General features: G+C 74.4%; 3 protein-coding genes across 6 annotated transcripts in view; 2 read left to right on the forward strand and 1 right to left on the reverse strand.

The window, feature by feature from the left end:
• Positions 1–993, reverse strand: part of SIK3 (SIK family kinase 3) — a 74,111-nt gene extending 73,118 nt beyond the window's left edge. For 2 of the 3 annotated variants that reach the window (XM_075442579.1, XM_075442578.1), the window contains exon 1: positions 841–984. The gene's annotated coding sequence lies outside the window, so the exon portion shown is untranslated. Of the gene's footprint in view, positions 1–840 lie in introns of all 3 variants that reach the window. The other variant, XM_075442577.1, reaches the window with a different exon arrangement.
• Positions 1–7,688, forward strand: part of PAFAH1B2 (platelet activating factor acetylhydrolase 1b catalytic subunit 2) — a 640,582-nt gene extending 632,894 nt beyond the window's left edge. Inside the window, exons 1-6 of one of the 2 annotated variants that reach the window (XM_075442293.1) lie at positions 1,509–1,617; positions 1,892–1,973; positions 2,109–2,198; positions 2,972–3,088; positions 3,390–3,512; positions 4,078–7,688. In XM_075442293.1, coding sequence (XP_075298408.1) covers positions 1,577–1,617; positions 1,892–1,973; positions 2,109–2,198; positions 2,972–3,088; positions 3,390–3,512; positions 4,078–4,356 — 732 coding nt within the window. In that variant the 5' untranslated portion in view covers positions 1,509–1,576 and the 3' untranslated portion in view covers positions 4,357–7,688. Of the gene's footprint in view, positions 1–1,508; positions 1,618–1,891; positions 1,974–2,108; positions 2,199–2,971; positions 3,089–3,389; positions 3,513–4,077 lie in introns of those variants that run through there. The other variant, XM_075442294.1, reaches the window with a different exon arrangement.
• A 1,674-nt stretch (positions 7,689–9,362) lies between these two features.
• SIDT2 (SID1 transmembrane family member 2) lies at positions 9,363–15,225 on the forward strand. Its single transcript, XM_075442485.1, has 25 exons — positions 9,363–9,646; positions 9,744–9,865; positions 9,958–10,119; positions 10,202–10,247; positions 10,329–10,430; positions 10,507–10,590; positions 10,750–10,861; positions 10,948–11,013; positions 11,127–11,220; positions 11,328–11,383; positions 11,666–11,737; positions 12,455–12,576; positions 12,654–12,727; positions 12,804–12,870; positions 12,980–13,053; positions 13,176–13,299; positions 13,386–13,503; positions 13,576–13,712; positions 13,790–13,898; positions 13,974–14,050; positions 14,135–14,181; positions 14,462–14,567; positions 14,666–14,776; positions 14,877–14,990; positions 15,078–15,225. The coding sequence occupies exons 1-25, from the start codon at positions 9,440–9,442 to the stop codon at positions 15,138–15,140; spliced, it is 2,466 nt and encodes an 821-aa protein (XP_075298600.1). The 5' UTR covers positions 9,363–9,439; the 3' UTR covers positions 15,141–15,225.
• The last annotated feature ends 507 nt before the right edge of the window (positions 15,226–15,732 follow it).

A 15,732-nucleotide genomic window follows, 5' to 3' on the forward strand; every position in this document is an offset into this window, starting at 1 on the left:
CTCTCGCAGCAGCGGGGCCCAGCGGGAACCGCTGCCCAGCAACGTGCGAGTTTCTCAAGCTCGGCACCCTCCATGAGCAACGCGCACCATCCCGCCTCGGCCCTGCCAACGCCGAACGGGACCCCCGAAGCCACCGCTCCTGGGCAGCCCGGGCTCAGCGAGGGAGGCCGGGCAGAGGAGCGGGCTCCAGGCCCCGGCAGCGGCCTCCGCTCAGCAGGGCCCAGCTCCTGCGCCCGGAGCAGCCGAGCTTCCCGGCCCGGCGCCCACCAGCAGAGCCCAGCCCCGCGGGGGAACGCCAGGGCCCGGCCCCGCACCGGCAGCCGAGGCGCAGGCCCGCTCGTCGGCACGGCGACCGGCGGCGGCTCGCCCCGCGGGGCAGCCGAGCCCGGCTGCGGGGAGCGGCCGGGCGGCAGGGAGCCGGTGTCCAGAGAGCCCCCGCAGCGGGCTCTGCCGAGCCGCGCGGGCACAACGCCGGAGCCCGAACGAGCGAGGCCAGCCGCGGGCTGACAGCGGCGCCGGGCCCGGCGCGGCTCGGGAACCGGCGGCAGGACGGGGCGGCCGGCCCCGGCCCTCCGGCCCCCGGCGCGGCGCTGCCCCGAGGCGAGCGGGGCCGCGCCGGGGCCTGCCCCCGTCCCCCGCGGAGAGCCCCGGCAGAGCCGCCGACGGCCGCGCTCCGGGGGAAGGCGGCCCGCAGCCGCACGCCAGGCCCGCGGAGGCCTGGGCCCGCGGCGGGGGAGGCCGGCGGCCCCCTGACCGCCCCGCGGCCCGCCGCCGCCCGGGAGGAGCGCGGGCCCGGCGGGAGGCCCGGGCCGGGCGCGGGGGCGGCCGCGGGCGCCTCACCTTGGCGCGGGTCACCAGGTGCGTGGCCAGCTTCACCACCGCGAAGTTGCCCTTGCCGATGGTGCGCTCCACCTCGTAGTAGCCGATGCGGGCGGGCCCGGGGGGCCGCGGGGGCGGCGGGGCCGGGGGCAGCCGCGGGGCCGGAGGGGGGGGCCCCCCCGCGCCGCCCGCCGCTGCTGCCGCCGCCGCCGCTGCAGCCGCCGCCATCTTGTCGCGAGGAGCAGGCCCCCGCCCCCCCCCGCGCGGGGCTGCGGCACCGCGTGAGCTCATCGGCGGGGGGCGGGCGGCTGCCATGGCGACCCCGAGGGGCGGGGCCAGGTGACGCCAGCGGCGCCCGCGCGTCACCGCCCCGCCGCCGCTCGCCCATTGGCGGGGCCGGGGCGGGGCGGGGCCGGCCAGGGCGCCCCCGCGCGGCGAGGCCGGTTCGAGGCCAAAACAGCGCGAAAACGGCCCCGGGGGCGGGCGGCCGGCGGGGAACCCCCGAGGAGAGCGGGGCTCGGGGCGGCCCCGGCAGGGCGCCGCCGCTGACGTCACGGCCTGGGGCAGTAACGTCATGGCGAGGCGGCCGCGGCCGGGCGCCGCCTAGGGGCAGGGGCGCCGGGCGGGACTTCCTGTCGCGGGGGGGAGGGGCGGGCGGCGATTGGCTGGGCGGCGGCGGCGGAAGCGGAAGCGGGCGGCGGCGCAGGCGCGGCGGGAGCCCGGGCCGAGCGGAGGGAGGCGCCCGGTCCAGACCGCCATGGAGTCGCGGGGGGAGCCGCAGCCGCCGCCGCCGCCGCCGTGAGTGCCCGGGGCCGTGCCCCCCCGCCCCGCCCCGGGGGCCGGCCGGAGGCAGGGCCGCGCCCCCCTGCCGGGGAGGCCCCGCGGGAGGCGGCCGCGGGGGGCCCCGCCCGCGCTGGAGGCCCCGGGAGGGGGGCGCCGGGCGGGGCGGGGCGGGGCGGGGCTGGCGGCGCCGTCCCGGTGCCCCGCGGGCCGGCATCGGGCGGGCCGAAGCGCGGCGGGGGCCGGCCGGCGTCCCCCTTCCCCGCCCGACGCCCCCCTCCTCTCCCCGCAGGATGAGCCGCGGAGGGCCCAACTCAGCGGCCGTGCCGCAGGCCGCGGAGGACGCCCAGGGTGACGGCCGGTGGATGTCGCAGGTGGGGCCGGGGCGGGCAGCCCTCCGCGGGACCCGGCCCCTTGCGGGGGCTGGCACGGGGGAGGGTGCTGCGGGGAGCGCTGCGGACCGGGGGGCGGGGCGGGCCGGGGCTGACGGCGCCGCGCTCCCCCGACAGCACAACAGGTTCGTCTCGGACTGCAAGGACAAGGAGCCCGACGTGCTCTTCGTGGGGGACTCCATGGTGCAGCTGCTGCAGCAGTACGAGGTACCGCGGGCGGGGGCCGGGCGCTGCGGCGTCCCGCGCCCAGCGAGGGGTGGGCCGGGGCACCGACGGCTTCTCCCGCGCCGATTTCACCGCCCGCTCTTCAGGCTCATCCCGCCTGCTTCCCTGGCGTCCCGGGGCTTGCGCGGAGCATGGCCGGCTGGCTTCGGCCTTGGTCAGCAACGGCTTCCGAGCGCCTCCGCTGCGGCACCCGTACCCCCCCCACCAGTCCCCGGTGTCCCAGATTCCCCGCTCCCGTCCAGCCCAGTGTGTCGCGCGTGGCCGGAACACATTTAATGCTGGAGCGCTCAGGGCGGCGGCACGTTGGCTGGGCCCTGGGGCTCCGGCGGGGCGAGGAGGGGCTCCGCTGCTCGGCCGCGGTGGGAGCGCAGCAGCCTCGTCCTGCGAGAGCCCCCGCGGGGCTCTCTCGTCGCGTTCCCTGGCGATGAAAAGGATTTCCCGGCTCACGGGCGCCTTCTTTGGGAGCGCAGTGCTCAGGGAGGCCGGGACCCGCTGGTCTGTGTCCCTGGCGAGCTGGGCCGAGCGCCGCTCCGGAGCGCTTCCCTGGCTCTGTGCTGGGCGGTGTGCCTGGCCCTCGGCCAGCCCTGCTCCTCCGGGCCTCCGCGGAGAGCCCCGTGCTGCGCGGCAGCGCTGGGGGGTTCGGAGGGGGTCCCGCGGCTGCTGGCCGTGCCCCGGAAGGCATCGCGTGCCCGCGTAGCGCCTTCCTCCACGGCCGGGACGCCGCTCGGAGGCAGCAGCTCGATTTCTGATTGCAGATATGGCGAGAGCTCTTCTCACCGCTTCACGCGCTGAATTTTGGGATTGGGGGAGACACCACGGGACACGTTCTGTGGAGGCTGAAGAACGGCGAACTGGAGAACATCAAACCGAAGGTAGAGGCAGAAAACCGAAGCGGGCAGCCCCGTGCTGGCTTAGCGGAGACGTCGGTGCTCAAGCGGTGCAGGGCCGGGCGAGCTGTTGCTCTTAGCAGAGCGCTGTGGGCGAGCAGCCGTCGGCAGGAGCGTGCTGAGGGGCGTCTGGCGGGACCGGCGGCGTTCGGGGCCGGCGCCGTGCCTCTCGCACCGCCGGACGCACCCTGAAGGCTCTGGACGCACCTCGCCGCTCGCGTTTTCGGGGTCAGCGCGCCCGTGGCACCTCCCCGCAGCAGCTGCGGACGCGCTTTTCTCCTTGTAGGTCATCGTCGTGTGGGTCGGGACAAACAACCACGACAACACGGCGGAAGAGGTCGCGGGCGGGATCGAGGCGATCGTGCGCCTGATAAACGCGCAGCAGCCGCAGGCCAAAGTGATCGTGCTGGTACGTCCCGCGGGGCGCTGCGCAGCCGGCGGCTCCGGGAAGCCGCGCTGTCCCTCCGCGGCGCGCCCGCCGCCCCTCGGTCGCTGGCTCGGCACAGTCCGTTCGGTCCCTCCGGAGGCCGGGGGATCGCTCCCGTGAGCGGAGCGTGTCGCCGTCCTGCCCGGAAGTGGTGGTGGAGGGGTCCCGGGGGGCGGAAAGCGTGCCCGGATCAGAGCTGGCGCTGGAAACCCTGCTCGGCGTCCCGGTCTTGGCCGGGTCGCTGGTGCCTCGCGCCGAGGAGCTGGGCGGTGGCGTTGGCGGCGCCGCGGGGAGCTGAGACGAGGGGCACAGACTGCTCTGTTTGGGGGGGGTAAGCACGCAACCGTGCCGGTTGTGCTCGTAGCTCGCCTGGCTCCCTCGGCGACGAGGCACGAGGTCTGACGGGGCACAGCCCAATTCGCGGGGTGCCTTCCTCTCGCCACAGACTTCTGAGAGCTGGAGGGGCGGCCCGAGCTGGAAGGGGAGGCGGGCGCTGCTGTGCTGTCAAAGTCGCCTGAAGCTCTTTTTTGCCTCCTTGTCGTGCCAGGGCCTGCTGCCTCGCGGAGAGAAGCCAAACCCGCTGCGGCAGAAGAACGCCAGGGTGAACCATCTGCTGAAAGCCTCGCTGCCCAGGCTGCCCAACGTCCAGCTGCTGGACGTGGACGTCGGCTTCGTGCACTCGGACGGCACCATCTCGTACCACGACATGTTCGACTTCCTGCACCTGACGGGAGGGGGCTACGCCAAGGTCTGCAAACCCCTCCACGAACTGATCATGCAGCTGCTGGAGGAGACCCCCGAGGAGAAGCGAGCGGCCCTGGCCTGAGCCGCTGGCGGTGGCAGCAGCGTCCAGCCCGCCGGCTCAGTGCTGTCACTGGCACTACAGAATCCTTCTTTCTTAAAGCACTTTCCGTTGTAGAGCGTTGCCGGCTGTTCGTACCTGGTGTTTTGAGGGGGAAGGCTGATGTTCAACTGGTCTCGTACGTACGAGGGCCGGCTCGGCTGGTTTTATTGCAGGAGGAGATTAGCTGGAGAAGAGTTTTACTTTTAAACCATTCCTCATTCCAAGCGAGAACAGGACTGTCGCTCTGTGCCCCTCTCGTGTCTTGTTGCTCCGTGGTTGTCCTAGAACCCTTGTAGCCCGTCTGCGACGGCCCGCGCGCGGCTCCCGGCTGGCCGCTGCCGGCCTGCGCTCGGCGGGTTGGCCTGCCAGCGCGGATCACGTCCCCCCTGCAGAAGCCAGAGCGGCTGCGTCTTTCCGAACTCGGTCCCGCCCGTTGAAGTCTCCTTGGTCGGCTCTTTCGTCCCCTCTCCTGGAGGGTCTGAAGCGGCGCGTGTTGCGTTCCCACCGCTCCTGTCCGAGGCAGCATGCAGCTGGGATTCAGAAATGTCGAGAAGCCAACGGTTGACCGCACGCGTGTCCCACTCCAGGCGCTCGCTCTTGCGCTGCTTTCGCCGTGCCTGCTAGCCGGGGCGCCCGCCCTGCCCTGCCCTGCCCTCCCCTCCCCGGGCACTCTCCGTGGGTGCTGCTGGCGGTCCTGCTCTCGGCTCCTGTCTCCCTCTGGGGTCGCTGGCTTTTAGCAGTTGCTCGGTTCCGGATTTTAACTGTCCAGCAAACGCCGCGCCAGGCCGTCGCTTCCTCGCCGCTCTAGAACCGCCGCGCCGTTCCTCGCGGATGCTGTGCCGCAGGGCTCTCTGCAGTGCTGTTCGCTGCTCCCGTTTTTTCCTTCCTTTTTTTTTTGAAGTATGACTGTTATGTCCTTTTTTCGAAAGGAAACCCCTATGAATAGCCCCTGCCTGCAAGGCCTGACCAGTCCGAAGCTTTACCGCGTCCAAGGTGTACATTTCTTTACCGCTTCTCTTTCACCTGTGTAAACATTTGATCCGAGCGACCACAGCCGCGCTCAGCAGAGAGGGAAGCAAGGCCCCGGACACCGCCTCGGGCCACGGCAGCCCGCGGGGCAGGGACCCTCCCGCGGGGCAGGGACCCTCCCGCGGGGCAGGGGCTCAGCCAGGCGGGATTTTGGTTTGGTTTTTGTGCTCTGAGGGCTGGTTGCAGTCTGCCAACGGTCGCCTGAAACCAGCCTCTCGCTCAGAAGCGGAAGCTCTCGTTTTCGGAAAGAGCCTGGCTGGGACCCGAAGGGCAGAGCCCCTGGCAGGAGGGGGACTGCTCGCGCACGGGAGGGTTTAGGGGCTGCCCACTCCTCCGTGGCTTACCTGCCGCAGCCGGAGCTCGGTGGTGCGGTGCTGAGCAGACCCCGCCGCCGATGCCGATGGTGCTGCGGGGTGAGCGGGCTCTGCGGCCTCGTCACGGCGGGGGAGCCGCGGGGGAACGGAGAGCTTTCGGGGGGCCCCTCGCCCCGCGCTCCGAGTGCGGGGCGTCTGGGCCGCGCGCGGCGCCTGCTGCGGCGGAAGGACGCAGGTGCCGTACCTGGTCTGTCCGCCCTTGCTCGGGACGGCGGGCGCCGGTGTTGGGTGCGGCCAGCGACCTGGCGTGCAGGAGTGCTGTCATGTCCCCACCGCGCTCCCCGCGTCCCGTAGGTTTGGTCGTAGCAGGATTCCTGCCTGGATTGCATGCGTAGTGTGTGTTTTGTTTCCGGTGTACGTGACCTGCGCGCGGGTGGAGGAAAGGCGAGGCGTTGCGCTGGCCGGGATCAGCAGTGGGGAGCTTCGAGCGCCGCGGTAGGGAGGGCCGCGCTCCGAGCCCCGCGAAGCAGCGCAGGGACGCGCCGCTCCCGTCCCCGAGGCTGGCTCGGCCTGCGCGCGGGAGCTGCCCCGGCTCCCGGCCTCTCCGAGCAGGCCGCGTGCTGGCTTCGCCTGCGCACCCCTGCTGCCCTCCCCGCTCGTGCTGCCAGCTGGGAGCGCGCTCCAGTACAGAGCTCCGACGTCTCGCCCTGGCACCCGCTCAGCCGTGAGCCGGCCCCTCTCGGCAGGGCGCCGGGCGGACCGAGCGCGCCAGCAGGCTCCGGAGCCGTCTGCAGCCCGACCGGGGACGGCTCCGCGGCCTCTGCTTCCGCCCGGCTCGCTCGGGTGCCGCGCGCTGCGCTGGGTTCAGCGCCGGCCGCCCTCCTCCTGCGCTGCCGTAGCCGTCCCCGATGCGTGCTGGCACCGCGTGAGGAAAGCGAGGGCGGCTTCCGCCCCGCTCGGGCGCGGGCTCTGCTCCTCGCTGCCTGGTGAGGCCCGGCCCCGCTCGCTCGCAGCGCCCAGGCTCGGCGGGAGGGCACGGAGGGCTGCTCCCGGCTCGCTCGCCCAGCGCTGCGCACCGGGCGCCTCGACGCCTCGGTGCCGGCTCCGGGCACCACGTCGTGCTCCCCGCCGGAAAGAGCCCGGCCGCGTGTGGCAGCTCCGCGCCGACGCCTGCTCTCGCCTCGTGAGCACGGCCAGGTGCGGCGGAGAGAAGGACAAAACGAAAGATGCGGAAGGACAGAAAGAGTCTCTTGTAACTCGCGGGGGGACGGGAGGATGGCCCGGACCGTCTGGGACGAGGCGGCAGGCTCCCCGCGCGCTGCCTGCCTGGCACTGCCCGCTCACCGCCCCGAACCTGCCCCGGGCCCCAGGCCTCGCCATCCTGCACCGGCTGTAGAGCTCGCTCTGTAGTGCGTGGTCGATATAAAGGTCAATGTTTCACCCACCGTGCTGCGGCCTGTCTGTGTGTGTGCCTCGGCGTCTGCTTCGCTGCGCGCCGGCCGCTCGCTGTGCCCGGGCCGGGGAGGTGCTGCCCCGCGCGGAGCCGCCGGGCCAGCCTCCCGCGGGCCCTTCGAGGCGCGCTCGGCTGCGTCCTCGCGTGATGGCTGTCCCTTCCTTCCTCCTCTCCTCTCACCGTGCGGAGCTGTCGGCGAGCAGCTGGGGGCCGGGCCCTCGGCGGGGCCTCCGCTTGCACTCGGTCACTCGGCGACTTGCCCTCAGTAGCCCCGAGCCGAACAGGGAACGCGCACCGCCACGCAGCCCCACGTACCATCACCCTGCGCAGGCCGTCCTCCAGCTGCAGCCCGGGAGCCGGCGGGAGTCCTGCTTCTGGCTCCTGCATGGCGTCCGTCTGTCCTTCCCTCTGCTGTCCGCGTCACCGCCCGTAACCCGGCGTCTGCGCGCAGGCTGTCTGAAAAGCGCTTCGGGATCCTCGGGGGGGGACCTGTAGAAATAAAGTGCACCGTAGCAGCACGGCTCTTGTCTCTCTACGTTTGTCCCGCCGGGAAGGGGGGCCGGCGGCCGAGGGCGGGGGTGTCGGTTCGAGCCTGGAAAGGGCTCTCCCCGAGGCCGCGGGGGGCCGAGCTGCTTCGGGGGGGTTCAAGGCCCATACGCCCTGCCACAGACGCGTGAGATGGGCGATGGTGGCCCCGGCGCCCGGAGGCACAGGGCTGGAAGCGGGACGCTCGGTGGCAGCCGGGGCAGGGAGGGTTCGCTACAACCCCGCGGGGCTTTGCGCCCGCCGCCGCGGCGAGCGGAGCCGTGGAAGGGCTTCCCCTGCCCTGGGACGGCCTCGGCCGCTGGTGCCATGGGAGGGGAGGCCATGGGAGCCCCTGCGCAGAGCTCCGAACGCCGTACCTCGCCTGGCACGCGGCTTTCCGTGTCCCCACGCGTGAGGGCTGCGGTGGCTGGGTGGGCGAGCGGGTGGCCCACGGCTGGGTACGGCTCCGGCATCGCGCGCCCGCGCTCACCGCGGCAGCGCGTCCGTCCGGACCAGGCGGCCGCACCGGCCCGTCCCAGCCTGCGGCCGGGTGCAGGGGTCGGCACCAGCCCCGCTGCGCCCGTCAGGGCTGGGCCGGGGCACAGGCGGTGCCAGGCGGGCGCTGCCACGTGTCGGAGAGTGCCAGCGCCGTGACCCGGGCTGCCAACGGCAGCAAACACCGCCCGACGCGGGGCTGGGTGCGGCGCCGGGGGGGCCTCGCCCCCCTGCGGGGTCCTGTGTGGGGCAGGGGCTTCCCTGTGGGACAGGGCTTCTCTTTGGGGTCCGAAACACAGCAGGGACTCCCCTGTGGGGCTCTATATGAGGGGGGGGGCTCCCATGTGGAGCAGGGGCTGCCCCTATGGGGTCCTATATGGGGCAGGGGCTCCCTGATGGAGCTCTATATGGGGCAGGGGCTCCCCTATAGAGCAGGGGCTGCCCCTATGGGGTCCTATATGGGGCAGGGGCTCCCTGATGGAGCTGGGGCTTCTCCTGTGGGGTCCTATACTGGGCAGGGAGTCCCCTATGGGACCGGGCTTCCCTATGGGGTCCTATAAGGGGCAGGGACTCCCCTATGGAGCTCTATATGGGGCAGGGGCTCCCCCATAGAGCAGGGGCTCCCCTGTGGGGTCCTGTGTGGTACAGGGGCTTCACCTATGGAGCAGGGGCTTCCCCTATGGAGCCATATATGGCTCCCCTGTGGGACCGGGCTTCCCTATGGGGCCCTAAATGTGGCAGGGGCTTCCCCTGTGGGGTCCTGTGTGGGGCCGGGAGTCCCCTATGGGACAGGGCTTCCCTATGGGGCCCTGCCTGGAGCGGGGCTTCCCCTGCGGGGGGGGGGGTTCCCCTGCGGGGCGCCGTGCGGGGCGGGGGTCCCGGGGCGGGGCTGCCCCTGGCGCGGGGGCCCCGGGGGGGGTCCCGGTCCCCGGGCAGGGCAGGGCAGGGCAGGGCCGCCCGGCCCGGCGCCGCCCGCCGCCGCGTCACTTCCCCGGCCCGGCCTTTGAGCGTGTGACGCCGCGTGACGTCACCGCCGGCCGGTGTTTACAGCTGCGCGCGGGCCGGGGACCGGCACCGGCACCGGGCACCGGGCAGCGGCAGCGGGGGCCATGCGGCAGGGCTCCCCGGCGCGCCCCGCCTGACCCCTCCGTCCGTCCGTCCGTCCGTCCATCCATCCATCCATCGGTCCGTCCGTCGGTCGGTCGGCGGGTCGGCGGGTCGGACGTTGGCGGCCGGGGATGGTGGCGGGATGGCGGGCAGCCGGGCGGCCGCGCTGGCCCGGGCGCTGGTGGCCCTGGCGCTGGTGGCCCCGGCGCCCGCCCGGGCGCAGCCGCTGCCCCGCGGCGCGCGGCGCGTGGTGGAGAAGGAGGCCCGCTTCGACAGCACCTACGCCGACTGGGTGGACGCCGACCTGCTCCACATCTACGCCTTCAACCACAGCGTCCGCAGGAACCGGGTGAGCCGGCGCGGCGGGCGCGGCCGGCGGGGCCCGGCGCGGTCCGGCCGCCGACACCCGGCCTCGCCGACGCCTGGCCTCGCCGCTCTGCCCGCAGGCGGAGGGCGTGCGGGTGTCGGTGAACGTCCTCTCCGACCACGCGGACCTGCCCGTCCTCTTCGTGGTGCGGCAGGAGGAGGCGGTGGTCTCCTTCCAGGTGCCGCTGGTGCTGCGCGGGCTGTGAGTAGGCGCGGGCGCGCGGGCGGGGGTCTGGCGGGGCGGGGGTCCGGCGGGGCGGGGGCGGCGGGCGCAGCACGGCTCTGCCCGCCCAGGTTCCAGCGGAAGTACGCGTACCGGGAGGTGAGCCGCACGCTCTGCCAGCCCCAGACCACGGCGGAGGTGGAGACCCAGCGCTTCTACGTCGACGTCTCCACGCTCGCCCTCAACGCCTCCTACCAGCTGCGCGTCACCCGCCTGGAGAACTTCGTGCTGCGGTGAGGGCGGCCCCCGGCCCCCCCGCCCGCCCGCTGCCTGCCGGGGCCCCTCACCCCGCCGGCCTCTCCCCGCTCTCTGCAGGACCGACGACAGGTTTGGCTTCAACGCCACGGCCGCCCAGCCGCAGGTGAGGAGGGGCTGGCGCGGCGCGGGACGGGGAGGAGAGCGTGGCCGCCGTGTCGGTGACGGCCCCTGTCCCCCTCCCCAGTATTTCAAGTACGAGTTCCCCGAGGGAGTGGACTCGGTGATCGTGAAGGTGACCTCGGCCATGGCCTTCCCCTGCTCCGTCATCTCCATCCAGGACATCCTGGTGGGTGTGGGCGGCGCGGCCTCCCGCCCGGGCGACGCGCGGTGCCCGGCGCGCTGACGGCCCCTCCTCCCCGCAGTGCCCCGTCTACGACCTGGACAACAACGTGGCCTTCATCGGGATGTACCAGACCATGACGAAGAAGGCGGCCATCACGGTGCAGGTGGGCGGGGGGCCGTGCCGGGGGGCCGTGCCGGGGGGCCGTGCCGCTCCCAGCCCCAGAGCTCGCCCAGGTGACGGCTGTGGGTCAGCCCCGAGCCCCCCAGAGACCCCCAGGCGGGCTCTGCTGACCCCCGTCTCCCCCCTCCCACCCCGGGAGCAGAGGAAGGATTTCCCCAGCAACAGCTTCTACGTGGTGGTGGTGGTGAAGACGGAGGACGAGGTGTGCGGGGGGCCTCTGCCCTACTACCCCCTGGCCAGAGATGCCCCCCCAGGTACGGCTGGGGGCTGGGGGAGCGCCCACCGCCGTGGGCTGCGCACCAGGGACGCAGCTGAGCCCCCCGCCCGTGCCTGCTTCCAGACGAGCCCGTGGACCAGCACGACCGGTGGAAGATGCTGGAGGTGACGGTGTCGCCCGCCACAACCTGTAAGCCCGGGAGGGGCCGTGGGGGGCCGGGGGGGTGTCGAGGTTGGCGGGGGGGTCCCGCGGTGGGTCCCCGGGGTGCCGCCCCCCTGAGGGCTTGTCGCGGCTGGGCGCAGCGGAGGCCTACGTGAGCAGCGTGCTCTTCTGCCTGGGCATCTTCCTCTCCTTCTACGTCCTGACGCTGGCCATCGCCTGCTGGGAGGGCTGCCGGTGAGTGCCCGGTCCCCCCGGGCGCTGAGCCCCTGGGTGCCGGCGCGGGGGGTCCCTCGGGCGCGCCGTGCCCCTCGCCCGCTGCTGACGGCCGCTTCCCTGGGCAGGCGGCGGAAGAGGAAGGGGCTCCTGGCAGCCATGGACTCCCCCAGCCTGGACACGGGTGAGGGGCTGCAGGCGGCAGCCGCGGTGGGGGGGGTCTCTGCTGGGGCCCCGCTGCCGTGGGGGTGGCCGGGCGGCGCGGGGCTGGGGGGTCTCACCGAGCCTCTCTCTTTCTCTTCGCGGCTCCCCGGGGACTCGCAGCGTCTCTGCTGGGTAGGTGCCCGCAGCCGCTCCGGCCCTGGCCGCGGGCTCGCTCCCGCGCGCGGGCAGGACGCGGGGCGCGGTCGGTGCCGAGCGGCCGCGGGAGGCTGCCGGAGGCCAACGGGACCCTCCGTCCTCGCAGGGCACGGCCGCGGCGTCCCCGACCCCTTCCTGGGCCACGCTCCCTACGACAGCTACGGCTACGGCTCCTTCGGTGAGTGCCGCGCGCCCACCCTCGCCCCTGCGCCCGGCGGCCGTGCCCACCGGTGTGGCCGTCCCGTGCCCGCAGGCAGCGGCTGCTCCGGCAGCGCCGACGGCGTGGCGGACGGCGCGGCAGCAGCCCCCACGGCCGCGGGGGTGAGTCCCGGGGCGGCGGGAGCCGCGGCTGGCGTGGCCGCAGCCCTCGGAGCCGGCGTGCCGGGCGATGCCGCGCTGCCGGGAGCGTCCCGGCTCTGCCCTCGCCGCCTCCCGGGAAGGGTCCCTGGGTTGCCGGCCCCTCCGGCGCGCCCGCAGCGGGGTCTCCGAGGGGGTTCCCCGCGCGCCCAGCCCTGCCCGCGTGACTCCGGCTTTCCGTTGAAGGGCAGGAGCGGTTCCAGCGACGCGTGCCCTCCGTCCCGACGAGGCCGCCGGGCGTTGCCAGGGGCAGATGCGGGAGCCGGGCGCGGGCAGGGGCCGATCAAGCCCAAATCTGCCCCGCGCCTGCCCTGCTGCGGGGCAGGGGGAGGACGCCGTCCCCCTGACCCCGCCGTCCCCAGCCCGGCAGGGCCCGCGGGCCGGGGGCACGGGGTGATGCTCGCCGGGGCCGGGCAGTGCGGGGGTCCGCCCGGGGCTCCCCGTCCCGTCCCGGCGGCGGCCGAGCGGTTGCTTGGGGGTGACCGGGGTCCCGCGGGCGGGCGCGGGGGGCTCTGCTGACGGCCGCGGCTCGGCGCAGGGCAGCGCTCGCTGGAGAACGCGGCCGGCCGGCCCCGCCTGGACTCGCTCAGCTCGGTGGAGGAGGATGACTACGACACGCTGGCCGACATCGACTACGACAAGAACGTCATCCGCACCAAGGTGCGTCGCGCCCCGCGCCCCGGCCCCCGCGGCTCCGCGCCGGCCGCGCCAGCCCCCCCACCTGCCTCTCCTTCCAGCAATACCTCTGCGTGGCCGACCTGGCCCGCAAGGACAAGCGGGTGCTGCGGAAGAAGTACCAGATCTACTTCTGGTGAGCGGGGGCCGCGGGGCGGTGGCGCGGCGCGGGGCGGGCGGCCGGGACCCCTGACACCCCCCGCCTCTCCCAGGAACATCGCCACCATCGCCGTCTTCTACGCCCTCCCCGTCGTCCAGCTGGTCATCACCTACCAGACGGTGAGCGAGGCTGGGGGGTCGCGGTGCCCGGCCGTGGTGGGGATGCGTCCCGGGCAGCCCCTGCGGCCCCCCGCATCCCCCCCGCGCTCACCGTGCCGCCCGCGCGCAGGTGGTGAACGTCACCGGCAACCAGGACATCTGCTACTACAACTTTCTGTGCGCCCGCCCGCTGGGGAACCTCAGGTGGGCTCGGGGGGCGGCGGGCGTCCGGGGGTCCCCCACGCGCGGGGCAGGGCTGCGGCGGGGCCCCGGGGGGTGGGGGTCCGCAGCACCCGTGCCCCGCTCTGCCCCCCCCCTCCCCGCAGCGCCTTCAACAACATCCTGAGCAACCTGGGCTACGTCCTGCTGGGCTTCCTCTTCCTCCTCATCATCCTGCGGCGGGAGATCCACTACAACCGGGCGCTGCTGCGCAACGACGCCCACGCCCTGGTACGGGCCCGCCGGGCTGCCCCCCGCCCCCCGGCTGGGGGTCCCCGCCGCCCGGGACCCCGCTTCCCCTCCGTGTCCCCCCCCAGGAGTGCGGCATCCCCAAGCACTTCGGGCTCTTCTACGCCATGGGCACGGCGCTGATGATGGAGGGGCTGCTCAGCGCCTGCTACCACGTCTGCCCCAACTACACCAACTTCCAGTTCGGTGAGTGCCCCCCGGCCCCCCGCCGCCCGCGCCGGGGCCGCCCGCGCCCCGCTCACCGCTCCCCCCCCGCAGACACCTCCTTCATGTACATGATCGCGGGGCTCTGCATGCTGAAGCTCTACCAGAAGCGTCACCCGGACATCAACGCCAGCGCCTACAGCGCCTACGCCTGCCTGGCCCTCGTCATCTTCTTCTCCGTCGTCGGCGTGGTGAGCGCGGCGGGCGCCGGCGGGGCGGGGGGCGGGGGGCGGCCGGCCAACCCCCCACCGCCCCGCTCGCCCCGCAGGTCTTCGGCAAGGGGAACACGGCCTTCTGGATCGTCTTCTCCGTCATCCACATCGTGGCCACGCTGCTGCTCAGCACCCAGCTCTACTACATGGGGCGCTGGAAGCTGGGTGAGGGGGGCTCCGCGCTGCGGGGGGGTGGGGGGCGGCCGGCGGCCCCCCACGAGACCTCTGCCCTCCCCGCAGACTCGGGCGTCCCGCGCAGGATCCTGCACGTGCTGTACACGGACTGCGTCCGGCAGTGCAGCGGGCCCATGTACCTGGTGAGTGGTGGGGCCGCGGCTCGCGGCACCGGGCTCCCCGGCTCGGCGCCCCCGCCCGCCCCTCACAGCCCCCCGCCCTGGCAGGACCGGATGGTGCTCTTGGTCATGGGGAACATCATCAACTGGTCGCTGTAAGTGTGCGGCCGGACCCCGCGCCGTGTCTCCCAGCGCGGCCCCCCCGCCCCGCTCCTGCGCCACGGCCCCCCGCCTGCGGGCTGAGCACTGCCCGCTCGTGACAGCTGTGAGCTGAGCACGGCAGGGCCCCGCGGCGGCTGCGGTGGCCCCGCTGTCCCCAGGCGCCGCCCCATCGCCCGGGGGCTGCCGACGTGCCGGGGGACAGCGGGGCGTGTGGGCACGGCGGGGGGGACCCCCCGGCCCCGCTGACCCCGCTGCCTGCGCCGGCCCCCCCAGCGCTGCCTACGGCCTCATCGTGCGCCCCAACGACTTCGCGTCCTACCTGCTGGCCATCGGCATCTGCAACCTCCTCCTCTACTTCGCCTTCTACATCATCATGAAGGTGCGGGGCGAGCCCCCCGTGCCCGGCGGGGAGGGCAGGCTGGGGACGGCCCCCCCCGCCAGCCCCCGCCCGCACGCCGACCCCCGCCTGTCCCACAGCTCCGCAGCGGCGAGCGCATCAAGCTCATCCCCTTGCTCTGCATCGTCAGCACCTCGGTGGTCTGGGGCTTCGCCCTCTTCTTCTTCTTCCAGGGGCTCAGCACCTGGCAGGTGAGCGGGAGGGTGGCACGGCGTGGCACGGTGTGGCACGGTGTGGCACGGCGTGGCGGCTGCCAGCCGGCGCGGTGACGCCTGGCCCTGTCCCCGACAGAAAACGCCGGCCGAGTCTCGGGAGCACAACCGCGACTGCATCCTGCTCGACTTCTTCGACGACCACGACGTCTGGCACTTCCTCTCCTCCATCGCCATGTTCGGCTCCTTCCTGGTAGGCGCCGGCGGCCCGGCTGCCCGCTCGCTGCCCGCTCGCTGCCCGCGCGGCCGCCGCTCACCGCGCCCGCTGCCCGCCCCGCAGGTGCTGCTGACGCTGGACGACGACCTGGACTGCGTCCGGCGGGACAAGATCTACGTCTTCTAGGGGCCCGCGGCCGCCCGCCGCCCCGGGACCGTGCCAAACGCCCGCCCGCGGCCCCCGGCGAGGGACGCCTGTGCCGCGGTCCCGCCAGCCACTCCGTCCCCCTCCCCGCGCGGCCTGGGGGTCCCGGGTGCCCCCTCCCCGCCAGCCGCGTCCCCCCGGGGCTGCCGGGGCACCCGTCCTCGGGGCGAGCGGCGCGGGGGAAGGTGCCGCTGCCATGTTGGGGTGCCCGCGGTGCGGGGGCCGCGGCCGCGCGGGGCTGGCAGCCCCGGGACCCCCAGGCGGGTGGCTGCGTGTCCCCCCTCAGTGCCTGGGCCGTGCGGGGCCGGGGGCCACGGTCCCGTCCCCCTCGGCATCCCGGGGGCTGCTCCCCGTGCGGGGGGCTGCGGGACGGGGCTCGCATTAAAGCGCCTGCACTTTGCCTGCGCCTGCCGTGTCCTGCGGGGGTGGCGGGGGTCTGGGGGCGGCGGGGGTCCTGGTTACAGCGGGGGTCCTGGTTACAGCGGGGTCCTGGTTACAGTGGGGTCCCGGTTACAGTGGGGTCCCGGGTGCAGCGGAGGCCCGGGGGTGGTGGGGGTCCTGGTTACAGCGGGGG

Source organism: Opisthocomus hoazin, chromosome 24 (assembly GCF_030867145.1).
Source record: "Opisthocomus hoazin isolate bOpiHoa1 chromosome 24, bOpiHoa1.hap1, whole genome shotgun sequence".
Lineage (NCBI taxonomy): Eukaryota > Metazoa > Chordata > Aves > Opisthocomiformes > Opisthocomidae > Opisthocomus > Opisthocomus hoazin.

Bases quoted from the DNA above. Each gene is read 5' to 3' on its own strand.
- SIDT2 (XM_075442485.1), top strand. From the start codon at position 9,440: ATGGCGGGCAGCCGGGCGGCCGCGCTGGCCCGGGCGCTGGTGGCCCTG. The intron at 11,014-11,126 runs GTAAGCCCGGGA...GGCTGGGCGCAG, and splicing joins GGTGTCGCCCGCCACAACCT to CGGAGGCCTACGTGAGCAGC. The intron at 13,899-13,973 runs GTGAGGGGGGCT...CCCTCCCCGCAG, and splicing joins CATGGGGCGCTGGAAGCTGG to ACTCGGGCGTCCCGCGCAGG.